The sequence below is a fragment of the Protopterus annectens genome, chromosome 10.part0, assembly GCF_019279795.1.
Source record: "Protopterus annectens isolate FY-2018-M chromosome 10.part0, PAN1.0, whole genome shotgun sequence".
Taxonomy (NCBI): domain Eukaryota; kingdom Metazoa; phylum Chordata; order Ceratodontiformes; family Protopteridae; genus Protopterus; species Protopterus annectens.
Window position 1 is genome coordinate 655,991,238 of NC_056744.1, and position 19,442 is coordinate 656,010,679.

Below are 19,442 nucleotides of genomic sequence, written 5' to 3' on the forward strand. Positions count from 1 at the left end.
AACATTCACTCTAGCTGTGTCTGGACAATGGAACTGATAGAATTCCTAGCAGACCTTGATTGGCACCAGGACAGCAGACCTTTGAGAATGGAGGCCCCAGCTTTAAATATTTCTAAACTATAATGTATGTCAAATGTATTTAAGGTAGACCATATGGCAGCTGCTCAAATTTTGTCCAAAGTCAAATCCTGTATGAAAGCAAGGAATGAATCCCAATTCATGACGATATGTGCTTTTGGTTTGGAAGGCAGAGATGTGTTACTAGATGAATAGTGACGGTAATGCAATCAGATAAGGAGAATCTGTTGGGAGTGAGTGCAGCATTATGGAACAGGGAGGAGCTCAGGATACTTTGTTACTACAGTCACTTTCTGCCCTTTTTTCATATTGGAAAATTAAACTGGTCATTTCTGAAAGCTTTTTTTCTTTGCAGGTATAATCCGTATTGCACGTGCACATTTGATTAGTTTTTAGGGATACCCAGTCTTCATGAAAGACAATTTAAGGAAATTTGGATGATGGAACTTGCAACTCAAACTCATTTGGCTTAAGTAATGGCTACCTTAAGGATCGTCTTCCAGGACATGAATTTTGTATCAGTAGAGCTGGCAGGTTCAAAGGAAGGGAAGGAATATTTCTTTTCTAGAACAAACCTGAGATATCATGGAGGGGAATGAAATCAAATGCAGGCTTGAATGGAACACACCTTTTAAAAAAGCTTTATAGGATTACTGCTAAGCTAACGACGACGATGTAAAATCTTGACAGATCAGTAACTAACCTCTGCTTTGAATAGATCTGCCAAAAAGGTTAATACTTAGCAGAGGTGAACTAAGAAAGGATCGATATATGTATTTACCTACAATACAGATTTTTGCCATTTGAATCTGCAAATCTTTTAAGCTGAAGGTCTTTGACTGTAATTAAGTATATAACCTGTAATGGAACAGTAAGGTCCCTGGCCATTACTGGTAGTGGATAAACCATGTTGTTAATCTAAGGGACTGAATTCTGGGGAAAGCTGACTGGATGGGTGGAACAGCAGATGAAGAAGTTATAGTGGAAGCTATTTTCTTCTGGTATACGGATAATACAGAGGGAACCAAATATGGCATTGCCAGAAGGGAGTTATGAAAATGACCAAATTTGCATCGCTTGACTTTCAGCAAAACTGTGGGAATGGGGGAAAGGCACAGAATAGCCCCAGGAGCCAAATGTGGGAGAACTTATCACTTGGCAGATAAGAGGGAAAATTTGTTGCATTCAGTGTTGCATGGTGAAATAATGAGATCACAAAAAGGTCTTTCCAACTTGTGAAAAATATTTAACGCAATAGAGTTGCTAAGAGACCACTTGTGGGAGCACAATTTGCTTGCTCAACTTGTCCCCAACCATGCTGAAAGCTCCTGGTAGTGCACATATTAGAAAACGATGAGAAGATACAGTGCATTTCCAAACCAAAACAGCTTTTCTGCAGTGTGTGTAAGACCAGACTCCTCCCTACTACTATAAGTAAAATATCACCAACATTCTGTGGGATTGCATGGACAATGCAACTTGGGTAGAAAGTCTTGCAATGCTAGGAAGGCTGCTTTAATCTCAGAGACAATGTTGCACAACTTGACCTCATCTGTGGTCCATATCCCTTAGACATTCTTGTTCAATACAGCTTCCATCCCTCCAAGGATGAGTTTGTGGTAAACGTGACTGAGGGGTAGGCTGAATGGAGTCCCAGAACTTAACTGAGAATTTCCATGTTTCTCCACAAGGACAGGTGCATAGACAAGTCTTTGAAGTTTTCATGGTTTTGTCACGGGTCATATTGCTTGAAAGCACTTAACACTATATTCACTGCAAGACTTTCATGAGCAGTCTGACATATTGCACTGTTTGAATAGTAGCTGCTATAAAACCTAGCACTTTGAGGACTGCAGCTGCATTAGGCTTTAGGTGGTCTGACAAAGAACAGCTTGCACTACTGGAGCAATTCTTTCTGGAGGTAATACTGCTCGCTTACTGTATTAAATTGGCAGCCAATTAATGTAAAAAAAATGTAAGGATTCTAGTTGCAATTTTGCTAGACTATGTTCCCAAAGAATGGGCACAGGAGGAAAAAATATTGTTTTGCCATTATAAATTTTTTCACTGTAAATGCAGCAGTAAGACAGTCATCTCAACAGGGAAATATTTTTAACCTTAGAAGCTATATGCTAGTTGTGACTAGAGACAAACTTAGAGAACACCTAAGGGAGACTGTGATGAGAGTCCAAAGGCCAGAAAACTGAACTTGTAATGACTGACTCCAACCAGAAAAATAAGTTATGTACTCACCATAACGTTCCATCTGTGTTGTCCATTTTCATTTATTCTAGACATATGGGTTCAGTTCCAAGCATTGGAACCAATTTGGCTGATATTACAGCTCGCGCTGGCCAAAAACTTTCGAGCTTTATCCTTACCCAGAATGTTCCTCTCCCAATTACCTCAGATCAAGTTTGCAGGAAATACAAAGAATATGGCAACCCAACGGCTTTCATACAATCTATATTTGAAATCATATACAAATAATACCAGTGGCAAAGGAGTCGTTATGCATCCCAACAAAAGCTTTGAAGGGCGGGGGAAGGATGGAAGGGAGTCGAGGATAAATGAAAATGGACAACACAGATGGAAGTTATGGTAAGTACATAACCCGATGATGTCAATTTTCACTTTATCCTTGACATATGGGACAGTGTCCCCAGCTACTGTCTCAAGGAAGGATGTTCTTGAGAACCACAAAAGCAAAAGATGCTCCTCCCCTGGAGACCATATCCAAATCGTAATGAGTAATAATGGTATGAGGGGTAGCCCAAGTTGCTGCTGCACCCCCCACCCCTCTATATTACCTCCTAACAACACACTAACTCCTCAAAAAATAATATACTAACATTAGTAACAATTTAAAAGGAAAGCCATCTTTCAACAACTACACACCCTCTCATCCCTACCATTCTGCCTGTACTAACCAACATCTAAGTAGTCTGACTGACTCCAAATCTGTAGCCAGTCTTCTAATTGTGAATGAACGCAAACTCTACATGTTTATTATGACATGATTTATATTATATAAGCAACTATAAGTGCTTGTTCACTAATCTCCAACTAAATACTCATATTTCTATGTAGCCAATCTTCTAATGTGAATGTATATAAACTCCAAGTGTTTTATTGTGACAAGTGGTACTACTACATAAATAACTCTAAGTGCATGTTCACTAATTTTAATAGTGCTAGTTTCAACCATGTAATCCAACTGTATAAATGTGTAACCAAGTAAAAACTGTGGGACTTTTCTCCCCGGGCCTCCGCTGAAAATGGTTTATGTAACCCAGACGGACTATCCCAGTCAACAAATGTCAAATAAATAAATTAAATAAAATTAATAAAAGCTCTAGACTGAAAAACTGCTGAAGTAGCTACAGCTCTTGTACAACGTGCCTTTAAAGGCCTAGGCAAATTCATTTTCTTTTATTATAGATAAAGGAAATGCATTCTTTGAGACATTTGGCTAGCGTGACTTTGCTCACTGGTTGGCAAAATCTTGTAGATGAAAATGACAGAAATGTTGGTCAGATTTTCTGAAATTCTTAGTTCTGTGTAGATAGAAATATAATCGTTTGCAAACATCTAATAACTGTAAGCATTATTCACCTTTGCTAGCAAAACTGGGAAAAATACTGGTAAATAATTGTCTGGTTGATATTGGTCTCTGACACTACTTTAGGCAAAAACGAAGGGTTGGTTCTCAGAGAAACTCTGTCTTTGTGGAAAATCAGGTAAGGAGGTCTACATGATAAAGCCTGCATTTCTAAAATCCTTCTGGCAGACGTTATTGCCACTAAGAATATAGTTTTCCAAGATAAAAACTTTAGATCACATTCAGCTAATGGTTCAAAGGGAGGTTGAACAATGGTTTGTAGTACCAAGTTTAATTCCCAAGGTGGGGTAGGGTCTTTGGAAGGGGGTTTTAGCAAGAGCACTTCCTTTACGAAGGCTTTGCAAAGCTTATGGGAAGCAAAGGAGGATTCTTCAGAACCATCTTGGCAATTAGAAATTGCTGCTAGTTGAATTTTTATGGTAGACTGGGAAGCATCTGCCTTGAAAAGTAAAGCTAAAAATTCTAGGATTTTATCTATGGGTGCTGAAAATGGATCAATATTATTGACACAAGTCCAAATCGCAAACCTCCTCCATTTACTAACATAGATTTTGCATGTAGCTGGTTTATGCAAGGCGAAGAGAAAATGATGCATCAGTGAAGAAAGTGAAGGAAGCCTAGCTATCAATGGAACTGGAGAAACTAAGCTGTCAGCTTGAGGTTCACAAATTTTTGTATGAAGTAGCCCCTCTGGATGGGACAGAAGATCTGGAACTGGATCCAGAATCTAAGGTTGTTTAATCAGATAAGGCCAAAGGAAGGAGAACCTTATCTGTCGAGGCTAATAAGGTGCAATAAGGATTACTTTGCTCTTCAGCCATACTGCTTTCTGTAGGAATTTCGGAATTAGGGGAAAATGCATACAGTAGCCCAAAGGGACAAGTGTGTAGAAGAGCATCTCTTGGGGACTACCCTAGAGGGGGGATCAGGGCAAAATAGTTGCTGCACTTGTTTAGGGGAGAAGCAAATAGGTTGCAGCAAGGCTGCCCCTACAGACAAAAAAATCTTTTCCCTCACCTTTGGATTGAGAGGCCACTCACGAGGCAGAATATACCTCCTTAATTTGTCTGCTATCACACTAGAACTTCCCAGAATGTGCTTTGCTATCAGAAAGCGATTGGAAGAGATCACCCACTGCCACACTCAAAGCTTCTCAACAGAGGTGGTAGGAATTAATTTCTCCTCATTTGTTGATATACCAAATCACGGACATATTGTTTGTGTGAATCACAACTGTTCCCAAAGGAAGAACACTCAAAAGTTTGCAACCCTAAAAGCAATACCCTTAACTCCAGGACACTGATACAAAGGTTGGCCTCTGCATGTGACCAGGTGCATTGGACAGTCCTTCAAAGATGATGCCCACACCCCCATCTGGGATGTGTTCATCGTCACTATGGCTTTGGGTTGTTGTGGGTCAAATGGGCGGCCTAGAAGAATGCCATTGGAGTATATCTACCAAGCTAAATCTTTCTTGCAAAGACTGGTGATCAAGATCAGATCTGACATGGACTGGTGTAACACTGACCACTAAGATGCTAGCAGCCATTGTAGTATTTTCATGTGAAGTCTTGCTAAGGGAACCAGAGTTATTGTTGCCACCATGGAGCCCAGTGCTTGTAAGAATAAATGTGTGTTAACTTTCCTGTTGCTGATGATCTTCTGGACCTGAATTTTTACTCTTTGTAACCTTACAGAGGGAAGAGATGCTATGGAAGTTTGGGTATTTAGGCACACTCCTATGAATTCTAAATGCTTTGGGGTCAGTTTTGATTTTTCGTAAATTACAGTTAATTCCCACAAAGTAGCAGATGCAAAGTACTTGATCCCTCACTTGTAACAACTGGTACCGGATCGGGGTGGAATTGAGCCAATTGTCTAGATATGTAAACACTCAGAATCCTTCCAGTCTCAAGTGAGCTGCTATTACTGCCATACATTTTGTGAACACCCTTTGGGGCTGTGGGGAATCCAAAGGGCAAAGCTCTGAACTGCTAGTGACTGGGTCCCAGTTGGAAGCAGAGAAACCTTCTTGATCGTTTGTCTATTTTTATATGATAACACTCATGTTGAAGATCTACAGAGTGCATCCAGTCGTCCTTTTCCAGAAATAGAAGTATGGACTGTATCGTGACCAAACAGAATTTGATTCAACAAACTGACCTGTTCAGTACACTGAGATCCAAAATTGGTCTGCAGTCCCCTGTCTTTTTTGGCATTAAAAAGAATCTTATGTTCCAGATTCCATCTGGTCTGGTGGAACTTTTTGGATGAGTCTTTTCTAGAAGCTTTTGGATTTCTAGTGACTGTTGGGATTTCTAAAAATGGATAGTCTTACTGCACTAAGGGTTTCTTTGATACAAATTTTTTTTTGTTTACAAATATTTTTTATTCAACATTTCCTAGAACAAGTCAATCAACAAATGCAGATGAGTTATGTTTTATTGAAACACAATGATAAACAGTTTTGGAAAACAGACAAACTCCAAACAACTATTTTAACAATTTGTATAGTTCTAAGGTAATTTATCATTTTTATCATCATTAATGTTTCATTGTTATACGAGTATGAATTAGTGGTTAAGTAGCCTTACTTTAGATAATCACAGATTAAAAGAAAAATTTGTATCACTGAACAAATATAAATAAAAAGAAACTCTTTATTTTATGGCTACAAACTGAGTGGAATATATTGTGTATTAATAACTCTCACTTTCTAATTAGTGATGCAATTACTAATGTAACAAAAAAGTGCAATTACAGGATAAAGTTTCAAATTTTTCCCAAGATCCGATACATTTTTCATTTTGTATTTCATCTTTTCTAGTTAATTTAAATACATTTTAATAGCTACAGTTTTGAACTTTGCCATGTAATTACCGACATGTCCAACCAGTTTTGTGTTAAGTAGTATTTAACATAAATGCTTTGAGTGTTTTCTTTTCAAAATAATCTAGGCCCTTGGGGAAATGTGTAATATATTTAACTACCAATTCTAGGAAGTCATATGCATTCCTTCTTTATTTAATTTGGTATGTAGTTTATCCCATAAGTTCTTTTGATAAGTACGTAACCATAGTTTGTAAATTAAACAGGTTATAACAGCTGCACATGAACTGGATTGAGATGATAATTTAGGATTAAAATGCACTAGTTTGGCTAGCATTAGATAGGCATTATAATTTATCATTAATTGGGTATAAAATAAGTTAACTGGAATGAGTTTAATATTAAGCTGATGAAATGAAAACAAACCATACTGATAATTTTAGTTGCAAACATACATCACTTACAATCGATACAGTCATTGTCAGTCAAATATTATATAGCTCATTCAAATACTGCCTTCTTTGAAGCCTTATTCCTCTTCGGCATGTACTGTTCCCACAGCTCCCATGTTTTTCTATGTAATATGCTCCAACCTTTTTCTAAAGATCCCAATTCCAACTGTTTTATCTCTGTTACTATATTCACTACACCTAGTAAAGTTGGTTTAGATTTTGGTTTTCATTTTCTAGTAATTGCTTTTTTTGTCTGAGCTAGTAAAGATGTGCAGCAGGTAAGGCTGATAAAGGATAATGAGGGAAACGTATTCACAAGCGAGGACAGTGTGTTGAGCAGATGGAAAGAGTACTTTGAGGGGTTGATGAATGAAGAGAATGAGAGGGAAAGAAGGTTGGATGATGTGCGGATAGTGAATCATGAAGTGCAGTGGATTAGCAAGGAGGAAGTAAGGATAGCTATAGAGAGGATGAAGAACGGAAAGGCTGTTGGTCCAGATGACATACCTGTGGAAGCATGGAGGTGTTTAGGTGAAATGGCAGTGGAGTTTTTAACTAGATTGTTTAATGAAATCTTGGAAAGTGAGAGGATGCCTGAGGAATGGAGAAAAAGTGTTTTGGTACAGATTTTTAAGAATAAGGGTGATGTGTAGAGCTGTAGTAACTACAGAGATTAAACTGATCAGTCACAGCATGAAGTTATGGGAAAGAGTAGTGGAAGCTAGGTTAAGAAGAGAGGTGATGATTAGTGATCAGCAGTATGGTTTCATACCAGGAAAGAGCACTACAGATGCGATGTTTGCTCTGAGAGTGTTGATGGAGAAGTACAGAGAAGGTCAGAAGGAGTTGCATTGTGTCTTTGTGGATTTAGAGAAAACATATGACGGGGTGCTTAGAGAGGAGTTGTGGTATTGTATGAGGCAGTCGGGAGTGTCAGAGAAATATGTAAGAGTGGTTCAGGATATGTACGAGGGTAGTGTGACAGTTGTGAGGTCTGCGGTGGGGGTGACGGATGCGTTTAAGATGGAGGTTGGATTACATCAAGGATCAGCTCTGAGCCCTTTCTTATTTGCAATGGTGATGGACAGGTTGACAGACGAGCTCAGACAGGAGTCCCCGTGGACTATGATGTTTGCAGATGACATTGTGATCTGTAGTGAGAGTAGGGAACAGGTGGTGGAGACCTTGTAGAGGTGGAGATATGCTCTAGAGAGAAGAGGAATGAAGGTCAGCAGGACTAAGACAGAATATATGTGTGTGAATGAGAGGGAGGATAGAGGAATGTTGAGGATGCAGGGAGTAGAGGTGGCGAAGGTGGATGAGTTTAAGTACTTGGAATCAACAGTTCAGAGTAATGGTGAGTGTGGAAGAGAGGTGAAGAGTACAGGCAGGATGGAGTGGGTGGAGAAGAGTGTCAGGAGTGATTTGTGACAGACGAGTACCAGTAAGAGTGAAAGGGAAGGTCTACAAGAGGGTAGTGAGACCAGCTATGTTATATGGGTTGAAGACAGTGGCATTGACAAAAAGGCAGGAGTCAGAGCTTGATGAGGCAGAGCTGAAGATGTTAAGATTTGCACTGGGTGTAAAGAGGATGGACAGGATTAAGAGTAAGTACATTTGAGGGTCAGCTCAGGTTGGAAGGTTTGGAGACAAAGCCAGAGAGGCAAGATTACGTTGGTTTGGACATGTGCTGAGGAGGGATGCAGAGTATATTGGGAAAAAGATGCTAAGGATGAAGCTGCTAGGTAACAGGAAAAGGGGGAAGCCTAAGATAAGGTTTACGGATGTGGTGAGAGAGGACATGCAGGTGGTTGGTGTGACAGAGCAAGATGCAGAGGACAGGAAGAAATGGAAATAGTTCATCTAATGTGGCGAACTCTAATGGGAGCAGCCGAAAGAAGAAGTGGTAATTGCTTTTTTTGTCAGACACCATAATTACTCAACAAGGCCTTACTATGCCCAGGCAATTCCGATTCTATTAAAGGTCAAAAAATAATTTCCTTAGTTACACCAATTTGCTCATCCAGCATCTCCGACAGAGCACTCTGCAGGGAATCCTTAAAGTTTGCCAACTCATTATACTTCCAAAAAAGATGTTCTCAATTACCTCTTTCTTCCCCATCACACCTCCAACATTTGCTGTCTACCTGAGGAAAAATTATTTGAAGTCTACTTGGGATATAAAAATACCTATGTAAACACTTCCAGGCAAAGATCCTAAAATCTTCTAGATTATTGCATACTTGCGAGACATACATACATACATCTCCCCACTGTTTCTTTGTGACTTGCATATCTAATCTCTCTTCCCAAGCCTTTCTAACCTCCTCTGATTGGTTCGTACAGTTCTCAAGCAATATTTTGTATAAGCTGTATAGTTTTTTGAATTTATCTAGTAAAATATTTCGGACAAGTTCATACCATGATTTGGATATTTTCCTAAGTGTCGTTAAATCTGTACCTTTGCATTAGTTTATAGGTTTTAGAGACTACTTTGTCTTGACATAGCATAGTGATTAAGTTTAACAAGAGGAACTGATAACAGTAGAACTGATTTAATATTTTTAAAGAAAAGATTTCTAATCTGATTTACAAGTACTACATATCTTTTAGGTGAAGCTAATTATGACCTCATGTGTATTCCAATGAGTGGAAATTATCTATCAGGTCCCAAATTATTTTATCCTTTATAAGGATAAATTGAGACAATTTTATCATTTTGTTATTGATAGTAAGCAAAAGATTTTTGTTTAAGGATTGTAGTAAGTATCCAATATTTTCTAAACTTAATATTTTATCGAAAGAGGTGGTAAGTTCAACTAATAAATTATTAACTTTTGAATTTAATCTCTCTTTAAGTAGGAAAAGTAAAGCCAGTCTCTATTAAACTGGTATGACTTGAAGTGTCCACTCCATATTTTTACCCAAATAGAATTACACTGATTTGGTGATTTATCAGCATGTATCATCTTAAGAAGTCTAACAGAACTGATTATTAAACAGTATAAGTACATGTCAGGAAGGGTAAGACCCCATTAGGTTTTGGGGCTATTAATTTATCATAGCTAATTCTTTGATTTAGGAAACCAAATAAATATTATAGAGGATTTCACCTAATTTAAGAAAAGTTTTGGTATTGTGGATAAAGTAGAAGACATATGGGAATTAATTTTAAAAACAATATTCATCTTTACAACTGATACTTTAGAAAATACTGATAAATTTAGTGTTTTTTCTCTTCAGAGATCAATTGCCAAGACCTTTTCAAATTATTTTGAAAGTTATTCTGTTTATCTTGTACAAAATTTACAACCAAATATTTTAAGGATGTAATTATTGCAATCCCTTCCACATTAGAAGCGTCAATACTCTCTCAGTTTGATTACATGATTAATTTAGTTTTTTGAATATTAAGTTTAAAGAAAATGTCTACTGATTTTATAACTTACATCAGAATTAGGTGAAGTTCTATACATGTTAAAATCATTGGAAAAGGTGGCGATAGGAATTAGTTTTATTGTAAACAGGGGTTTTATATGTTTTTTTATATTACCTATAAAAAGAGTGTTTCTATGTACATATGTAACAAGTAAGGGGAAAGGAGGGCTTTCAAACAATTTTTGTTTAACCTCAATAGCTGTATCTTGCTTTCTTGCAGTTTATCCTTTACCTTCTACCAAAAATAGAGAGGTTCCATTGAAGAAGCTAGAGAAGAAAGCCACCTCGAAGTGTTTCATGATGTCTGTGAGGTGTAGCCAGCCTTCACATTGCATTGCAATACGTGAACTGGAATGCTTGACTTCCCCGCACTCTGCATTAAGTTAAACAGACTTCATCCAATTTTAAGTTTTCATTCCAGGGAATGCAACCACAGAAGCACCCATAGAAGGGTCACTACTAGAGATTCCTTTCAAAAGACTTCATGTAGCCAGCTGTCCAATGGGAACAAATGAAGATACCTGTGTTAAAATGCTCTAATCTAGACCAACACCTTGGTAAATATTCTGGGTGCAGAGGAAAGTATAAACAGCAACAATCTCTACAGAGCAATCTGAAATCTGTAGATAGTTTACGGCTTGTCATCCTTCCTCCATAGATACTCAATAAGATGTTTTTGCATATAGTGAGAAAACACTGCCAAAGGTCAGTACAGAAAGGATTTCGCAAGCCTTGAGTTTTTTTTCAAAAGATAGTGTCACATGAGCGTAGGGAGAAGTCATTTTCCTTATTTTATCACCAGAATTAATGACCTCAAATATTTCAGTCTCCTCCTCATGTGATACTAACTTGAAGGGATTCAACCCCCCCCCCCCAATCAGCTCCAACAAGAATACAAGAATATGGTTATGGAAGTCAACTTGAAAAGCTATGAGCGTGCAAGGGGCAGATTGCTGGATGTCAGGTGGGTAATCTTAAATTCTCAGGCCAAGCCAGTACTTCCTTTTCTCCAATGTATGGTAATCTCACAGTTAAAAAAATTAATAATAATAATATGGATGTAAGCCGCGGTGGTGCAGCAGTTAGCGGTGTCGCCTCACAGCAAGAGGTCCTCCAGTTCAATTCTCGGTTGGAGCACCTTTTGTGTGGAGTCTGCATGTCCTCCCCCGCAGTCCTGTGACGTTAAAGACATGCAGGTAGGTGTGAGCATGAATGGGCGTGCCTTCGTTAAAGGTTGGGCATCAGGCCGGCAACTTGGCACCATAAAAATCCACTGTCAATCATGAGCGGACCGGAGTTCAGTTGTGGCGACCCCTAATCGGGAAAAGATGAAAGTCACACAATATGGATGTAGGCATGTAGCCCCTCCAGCAAAAATGAACTTTTAATGGATAACCGTGAGTGTCGACATTCACCATTCTTTACCTTCACTTTTTTTTAACTCTCGGACTTGCAATTATGGGTCTCATAATTACACCAAGGAGCCTGTATGGGGGACAAGGATATGGCACTCAATAACATTGGTACACAAAAGGCTGGGCGTGATCTTTGGTCCTGGCATAGGCCATACTTCCAAGGACCTATGCTTGCACATGCATGGAAAGGTTCTTGAAGGACTTGAAATAACCATCTGAAGTCCAAGTCCTAAACCAAAAGCTCATGTGAAAGAGGATCAGAGGAAGTGGATCTTACTATGCATGAGTCATGAACTGTACTGCAGTGCTGACTTCTTAAGTACTTTACAACCCAAACAGCACCATGCAGCAAAATCATGAAAAAATATTGTAATGCAATGTAATGTCATAACAATATACTACTTATTCAAACAAAACATTAAGATGAAACAACGGTAGATAAATTCATAAATCACTTGCTGTAGATGTAACCAAATGAAAGGGAAACCGTTTTTATAGTTAACAAGACTTGAAGCTGTCGACAAAACCAAGGACAATACATCTGGCAAACACAATGTTTTACATTTTACAAAAACTCTACCATTTCACAAAGCCACCAAACTCCCACTAATCAATCCACTCAACTGCCGAGGACAGGCCAAGGTTTTAATTAAGTTTCCACAAGAGCAGTCCACACAAGCATAGCTAAAATCAAAAATAACCCATACAGAACACCTAAAAAAATGGTAGTGAGGTAATGCTTTGTCAATAGTGAAAACTTCACACCATCCTTGACGCAATGTACTCTGTCCAAATTAGTTGCACACAGCAGGCCTTTCAACTTACCCAAGTCTCCAAAACAGAGTTCTTTCTCATGTTATCTTTAACACTACCAAGATCGAACAAAACCTCACATCTCACTGGAGAACCTCCATATAAATCACAGGAGAAATAAAAACAAACTAGGATCTCAGATTAATAGTGACAAAATAATTTCCAAAGACACTCCACACCTACAGCAACCGGCATGCTGAAATATACAAAAGCAAAAAAAAAGTACACTTGAAAGGGGCAGTCTGTCTTCAGGCAGCCACTTGCTGCCATCTTAGGCTATCACTACCATACACTGCTGAGCCAAGGAGAAAGGTGTAGGGAAGTCTGCAGAAGAAAGTACTACTGATCTCCAATCAGGTGACACAAAGGGTTTTGAGATGGAAAATGGCCAATCAAGCACATACTCATTTGTATCAACCAGTGGCACAACAGTGCTTACACTCTGCCTGACAGTCACCCATCTAGAATTACAGCCAAAGGTAAATCTCCTACGGACCCCCATCATTCTTCAAAGTGAAAAGCAAGCAGGAATCTGTGCTCTTGCTATATGAAGATAATCTCACTATATACAAGGACCAAAGGGTAACTTCAGAAAATGGGCACAATTGAAGGAGGGTTGTTGATGGTTCTCAAACAGAAATCTGGGGATGTATATGGGACTGATCCCCATATAATTAACCATTAACCTCTGCAGTTTTCCTAATAGGGAAGTGGTCCAGAAGTTTTCCCCTCCAATGTGTACTCGTGGCCAGGTCTGATGATATGTTCCTCAGTCACAGATAATGCCAGTGAGGGTCTTGGCTCAGTAAACGCCAGCCACTGGCAGACATAATAAACTTGATTTTGGGCATCAAACATGGGGATTTTCACTACAGTTAGGCTCAAAATACAGCAGAAAAGAAATGGTGGGTTCAAAGCTAAGACTCTCTCCCCACAGTAGCAACCACTATTGCATCATGCACCAGCACTCGGATCAGAGGTGCATCAGAGAAAAAAAAAAAAAACTCTGGAAAAGAAAACAGGAAAAATCGAACTGTGGGCTCACCAAGGAGTACAGTTCATGATGTTAGATCTTTTGGAATCTGCTCTGTTGTGACTTTATGGCAACCTGACAGTTTCAGTTTCTTGATCAAGTACCAAACAGACCAAATATCGACTACTGAAGTAGTTTTAGAAACAACTTCAGGTAAAAAAAAAAAAAAAAAAAGACTGTGCTACTGTAAAATAAATTATAACAAGAACAAACAAAGAAGCAACACAACTCTAAATATTTACAAAGCAATACAAAGAAAGCAAGATACATTAACAAATAGTCAAGGAGCTGAATTAAGACAGTCTAACCTCAAGCCTCCAGCTCTAAGGAAGTTTTCGCAGAAAGATTTGGCACAGCTTCTTGCCATCTCATCATCTGAAGTTGGCATTAATTTGGAACTCAGAACCTAATAAAAAAAAACATAGTTTAATGAATACAACTATGAAACTGACTTATGTAACATTTTAGTGTTTCTACAGATGAAATAATTTAGAAATGGTCTGATATGAAATTCTGAACAAATGACTGAAACAAAAAATAAGAAAACAATGAAACCCATTATAAAATGGACAATGAAAACTAAAATCTCACCATCTTTATATGTCCTTCTCACCTATGAAAATTACCTGGGGTCCTTTACTTACTGCAAGAGAATGCACTCTCTGTAACTTGAGTTCACCTAAGCAAAGTCATAAATATTTATCATTTTAACCACCCCTGAAAATATTTGCATTACAAAAGCAAGTTTGTTTCTGTGTATCAATATGTATTCAATAAAAAGATTTCTGATTAAAAAATAAATAAATTGAAGAGCTTCCGAGGTGGCTACACAATGAGCAGCAAACTGATTATATGGTGTAAAAACTGAGAAATGGTTAAAAACCCAGTACAGGTTACGAATTGGATAAAATGCATTCAGTGGATAGTAATTAGACTGGCTAAGTGTCACCAAAGGGAAAAAAAATAAGAAAAAAAAAAACAACCAGAAAAGAAAAAGCTCTGACTGGGAATCATTTTGCAGCTGTTAAGCAAAAAGGAATTCAAATTTCAGCTTTACAACAGGAGATGACTTCCACTAACTGACAGGAAAAAAACATATGCACTCTAGGTGTTTTAAATAACTGAGCCACTGAAGGATATTTAAAGTCAAGTCTGAAAAAAAAACAGAAGTTGTAAGTAGTTATTGAAATAAGCTGATAAAACTTCAGAAATCTGAGGATGAAACAAAAGGGAGACTAGCAAAACATGACACTAACTCAATTTCCTCATTTATTTCCACTTGTTCACTAAGTGGATGATCTTGTCTACTGACCCTTTTCAATCATGATCAGGTGCTGAAAAGAGTACAAAATATAAAATCAATTTTCATTGTATATGATGTTGCATATCTGAAAGTGTATTAAGTGATACAGTGATGAACCTTGGGAATAAGAAGTCAGTCAAAATATAAGTGTAACAGCGATAAACAATGCCTAAGAAGCACAATCAAATATTTACACATGGGAGCTTAAAGAGTATTTATACATGACAAATAGCATTTACTCCACATAATAATACATGTATACAAACCGATTATGCAATAGGGTTTATACACTTAAGTGTCATAGAGATATAAAATATGGACTTGTACAAATATGTTTCAGGTGATGTCAAGCAAGAAGAAAAAGGTCACAAAAATCTGTTAAAAAACAGAATCAGAAGACAGAGCCCACAAAGAAAAAGTACAGTTTTGTACCTACCATAAATGTAGATGTTCGAAGATCCACATTGCTGCAGTCCTTACACTTGGGTAGTCCGCTGTCCTCGGTCGGCCCGAATATCAAAGTATAAGGCTGACGTCGGTCAAGGCGCATTTGACTGACATCAGGACGTCAGGGTACAAATGCGCATGACCGACGTCATATCCTCAGTCTTTTCTTGCCCCAGATGTCAGAAGACCCTAAAAATAAAGGTCAAAACCAAAAGACAGCAAACACCCAACCAACCACCCTTGCACTAACTATATGTACAAAATATACAATATACACAATATGTACAACCCAACCCACACAACCACCTCTAACTACCGAGGGGAAGGAGGGAGGGTAAATTGGACTGCAGCAATGTGGATCTTGAACATCTACATTTATGGTAGGTACAAAACTGTACTATGTTCTTCATCTCACATTGCTGCAGTCCTTACACTTGGGTAGAATCCCAAAGCAGAGGTAAGGGAGGATGGCTAACTACAAGGAAGCAGGAGCTGCCAACATGCCCTGCAAAACAGCAGTGGCAAAACCAGCCCTGGATTTAGAGTAAAGTGGCAGGTGATAATGCCTAGAGAAAGTATGCACTGAACTCCAAGTAGCTGCCTCCAAAATATCCTTGGTTGCCACTCCCTCAAAAGCTGTTGAAGTGGCAGTAGCCCTAGTGGAATGAGGCCTAATCCCAGCTGGAACCTCCTTGCCATGATGGGAATAACAGAAAGCAATGCAAAACCCAATCCACTTAGAAATAGTTTGTTTAGACACAGGCTTGCCCTGAGAACTCAAAGCAAAAGAAACAAACAACTGCTGAGACTGCCTGAACCCTTTAGTTCTGTCCAAATAATAACGCAACTGCCTGTGTACATCTAAAGTGTGCAAAATCTTTTCCCCTTTATTTTGGGGATTTGCATAAAAAGTAGGCAAATGAATAGTTTGGTTTAAAGCCACACTAGAAACCACCTTAGGCATAAAGGAAGGATTAGTACGTAATGATACCCTATCCTTATGGAAAATCAAGAAAGGCTCAACTGCCATAAGGGCCTGCAATTCAGAAACCCTTCTTGCAGAGGTAATTGCCAACAAAAAAGCCGTCTTCCATGATAAAATTTCAACTCAGAAGTAACTGCAGGCTCAAAAGGTTGTAGAGTGAGTTTCTCCAACACAAAATTGAGATCCCAAGCAGGAGTAGGAGCTCTTCGTGGGGGTCTTATATTCTTTGCCCCTCTAAGAAATTGCTTGAATAAAGGATGAGAAAACAATGGTGGGACACAATCATAGTGAGCCGAAATTGCTGCAGCATGAACCTTAACAGAAGAGAAAGACAAACCCTTGTCCAGTAACTCAGTAAGATATTGAAGAGCCACACTCAAATTAGGCTCAGAAACATCAAAATCTTTTGCTGCACTCCAAAACAAAAATCTCTTCCATTTATCTGCATACACTTTCCTTGTACTAGGCCTTCTAGCTTCCAAAATCACATTCAAAACTTGTTGTGGAAGTTGAGACCCTCTATGGTTTAAAACAGAATATGCCAGGCTGTTAGGTGCAGAGAGTGAAGTTTGACATTCAGCAAATGGCTGTCCTCCTGTGACAACAGGTGTGGAATTGAAGGCAAAGGCCATGGAGGCTTCCGTACCAGACTTCTCAGTAATGGGTACCAGTGCTGTCGAGGCCAATCTGGAGCTATTAAAATCATCCTTGGCTTGTCCTGTCTGACCTTTAGAAGTACCTTTGGGAGGAGAGGCAGAGGAGGAAAGGCATACACATGAAGATTGCTCCAATTGAAAGAAAGAGCATCCACTTTCCAAGCTGTGGGATGAAACCTTTTGTGCAAAACTTTGGCAGCTGATGGTTTAGTGGAGAAGCGAACAGATCTATGTCTGGAGTTCCCCATGACACTGTCAATTTCTGAAATACTTGAGGATCCAATTTCCACTCGTGGGGATCCATAATTGTCTGCTCAACACATCTGCTAAGGAGTTCTGTGCTCCTGGCAGAAACCTTGCCTGAAGATTGAGCTGTAAACTGAGAGCAGTCTCCCACAAAATCATTGCTTGCCTGCATAGAGGATAAGAATCGTTCCCCTTGCTTGTTGATGTACCACATGACAGTTGTGTTGTCTGTTAGAATCAACACCTGCCCTGGAAGAAGTAATTCCTTGAAAGCTATTAATGCAAACTGGACTGCTAACATCTCCTTCATGTTGATATGTAGATGTTGTAGTCTGGCAGGCCACTTGTTTTGTATCCACTTTCCATGTAGATGAGCTCCCCAAGCTTTGTCTGAGGCATCTGTCGTTAAAATCTGACTCGCCTCTGGCCGGGTCACAGAGAGTCCCTTGTTTAGGTGACATTCCTGAGCCCACCATAAAATTCCTTTTGAATGCAAGGTATTATTTGAATGACAGTGTCCAGATCCTGGCAGTGCTGTGTCCATACATTTTTGAGATACCATTGTAGCTTCCTCATATGCAGTTTGGCATTGGGAAGCACCAGAATACAAGATGCCATGAACCCTAATGCTTGAAGGACTGTCCTTGCAGTCAGCACGGACTGATGAGATAGTTGACAGAAGTAAAGGGATAGACTCTTTTGTTTGTCCGGGGTTAGAAAGGCCATCTGGGATGCTGTATTCAGTCTCACACCCAGAAAGCACATGTCCTGAGAGGGTACTAGACTGGACTTTATTTCGTTCACAGAATACCCCAGGCATCTTAGCACTGCTATCACATATTCCAAATGATGAAGAAGCTCTTCCCTTCCTTGGGCCAAAATCAGGCAGTCGTCCAAATAAGGATAGATCTGTATTCCTTTTAACCTGAAAAAAGCTATCACTGGAGCCAGATCTTTCGTGAATACTCTGGGCGCAGTAGATAAGCCAAAGGGCAATGCAGAGAACTGATAGTGAGAAGTCCCAGCTCGAAAACGCAGATACTTCCTGCAACTTAGTCTGATAGGAACATGAAGGTAAGCCTCCTTGAGATCCAAAGTTACCATCCAATGATCTTTGCCCAGCAGAGGTAAAAGCTGCTGTAACGTCAACATTTTGAACTTGGGAATGTCCAGATAAGTGTTGAGGGTAGATAAATCCAAAATTGGTCTCCACGTGTTCCCCTTCTTTGGTACTAGGAACAGGCGAGTAAAATCCTAGGCCCACTTCTGGCATAGGGACCGGCTGTATGGCCCCTATTTGGAGTAACAGAGAAATTTGCTTGTGAGCCTCTATTCTTTGTTGAGGAGGAATGTCTGGCATGCCTTTGAAAGGAGGCAAGGTATGGAAATAAAACCTGTAACCGTGGTGTATGATATCCAATACCCATCTGTCTTGGGTAATTAAACTCCAATTTTCTTTGAAAAGTGCCAACCTTCCTCCCAAAGGTGCTGCCAGGCGAAGGCTCTGGCAGCTGAAAAGGTAGGTCATTGGGTCTGTTTACTGAAAGGACTGACCCCTGCCCTCACCGAAGACTGTGCAGGAGAACTCCTGTTCTAGGCCTGAAAGAGCCCTGAGCTCTGCCCCTACCACGTCTAGATCTACCCCTAGACTGGGAATCATAAGAAGGATACGTCCACCCCTTAGTAGGCCAATTTCTACTAAACTTTGGAGGCTGGACCTGCAAAAAATCTTTAACAGTCTGCATAGACTTAGCCTTGTCTTCCATTTTCTTTAAAACTGCCTCAACAGGAGGACCAAACAACACATCAGATTGTAAAGGAGCATCTAAAATCCTTGTTTTAACATGTTCAGACAAATTTTGATCCCTTAGCCAGGCGTGCCTGCGAAGAACTGACCCAGTGGCAGCCACCCTAGACGAGGCCTGTACAGCATCAAAACCACATTGCAAAGAATGCTTACCCACCTGTTCAGAAACATGCACTAAATCTTGCAACTCTTTACAATCAATACCTACTGCCAGAGCATCAACCTTAGACTTTAATTGTGAAAGGAGATAGTTCTGGTATTTCAACATGTGGAACTGGCAATTCAAAGCCCTCATAGCAAGAGTGGAAGAAGTATAAA

The 19,442-nt window shown here is 39.3% G+C and overlaps 1 protein-coding gene across 1 annotated transcript in view; it reads right to left on the bottom strand.

Moving 5' to 3' along the window:
• The window catches only part of USP24 (ubiquitin specific peptidase 24), a 4,679,666-nt gene that overhangs the window by 2,391,003 nt on the left and 2,269,221 nt on the right, over positions 1–19,442 (bottom strand). Inside the window, exon 31 of the mRNA XM_044085508.1 lies at positions 13,989–14,086. Within this exon, the coding sequence (XP_043941443.1) occupies positions 13,989–14,086 (98 nt within the window). The remainder of the gene's footprint in view (positions 1–13,988; positions 14,087–19,442) is intronic.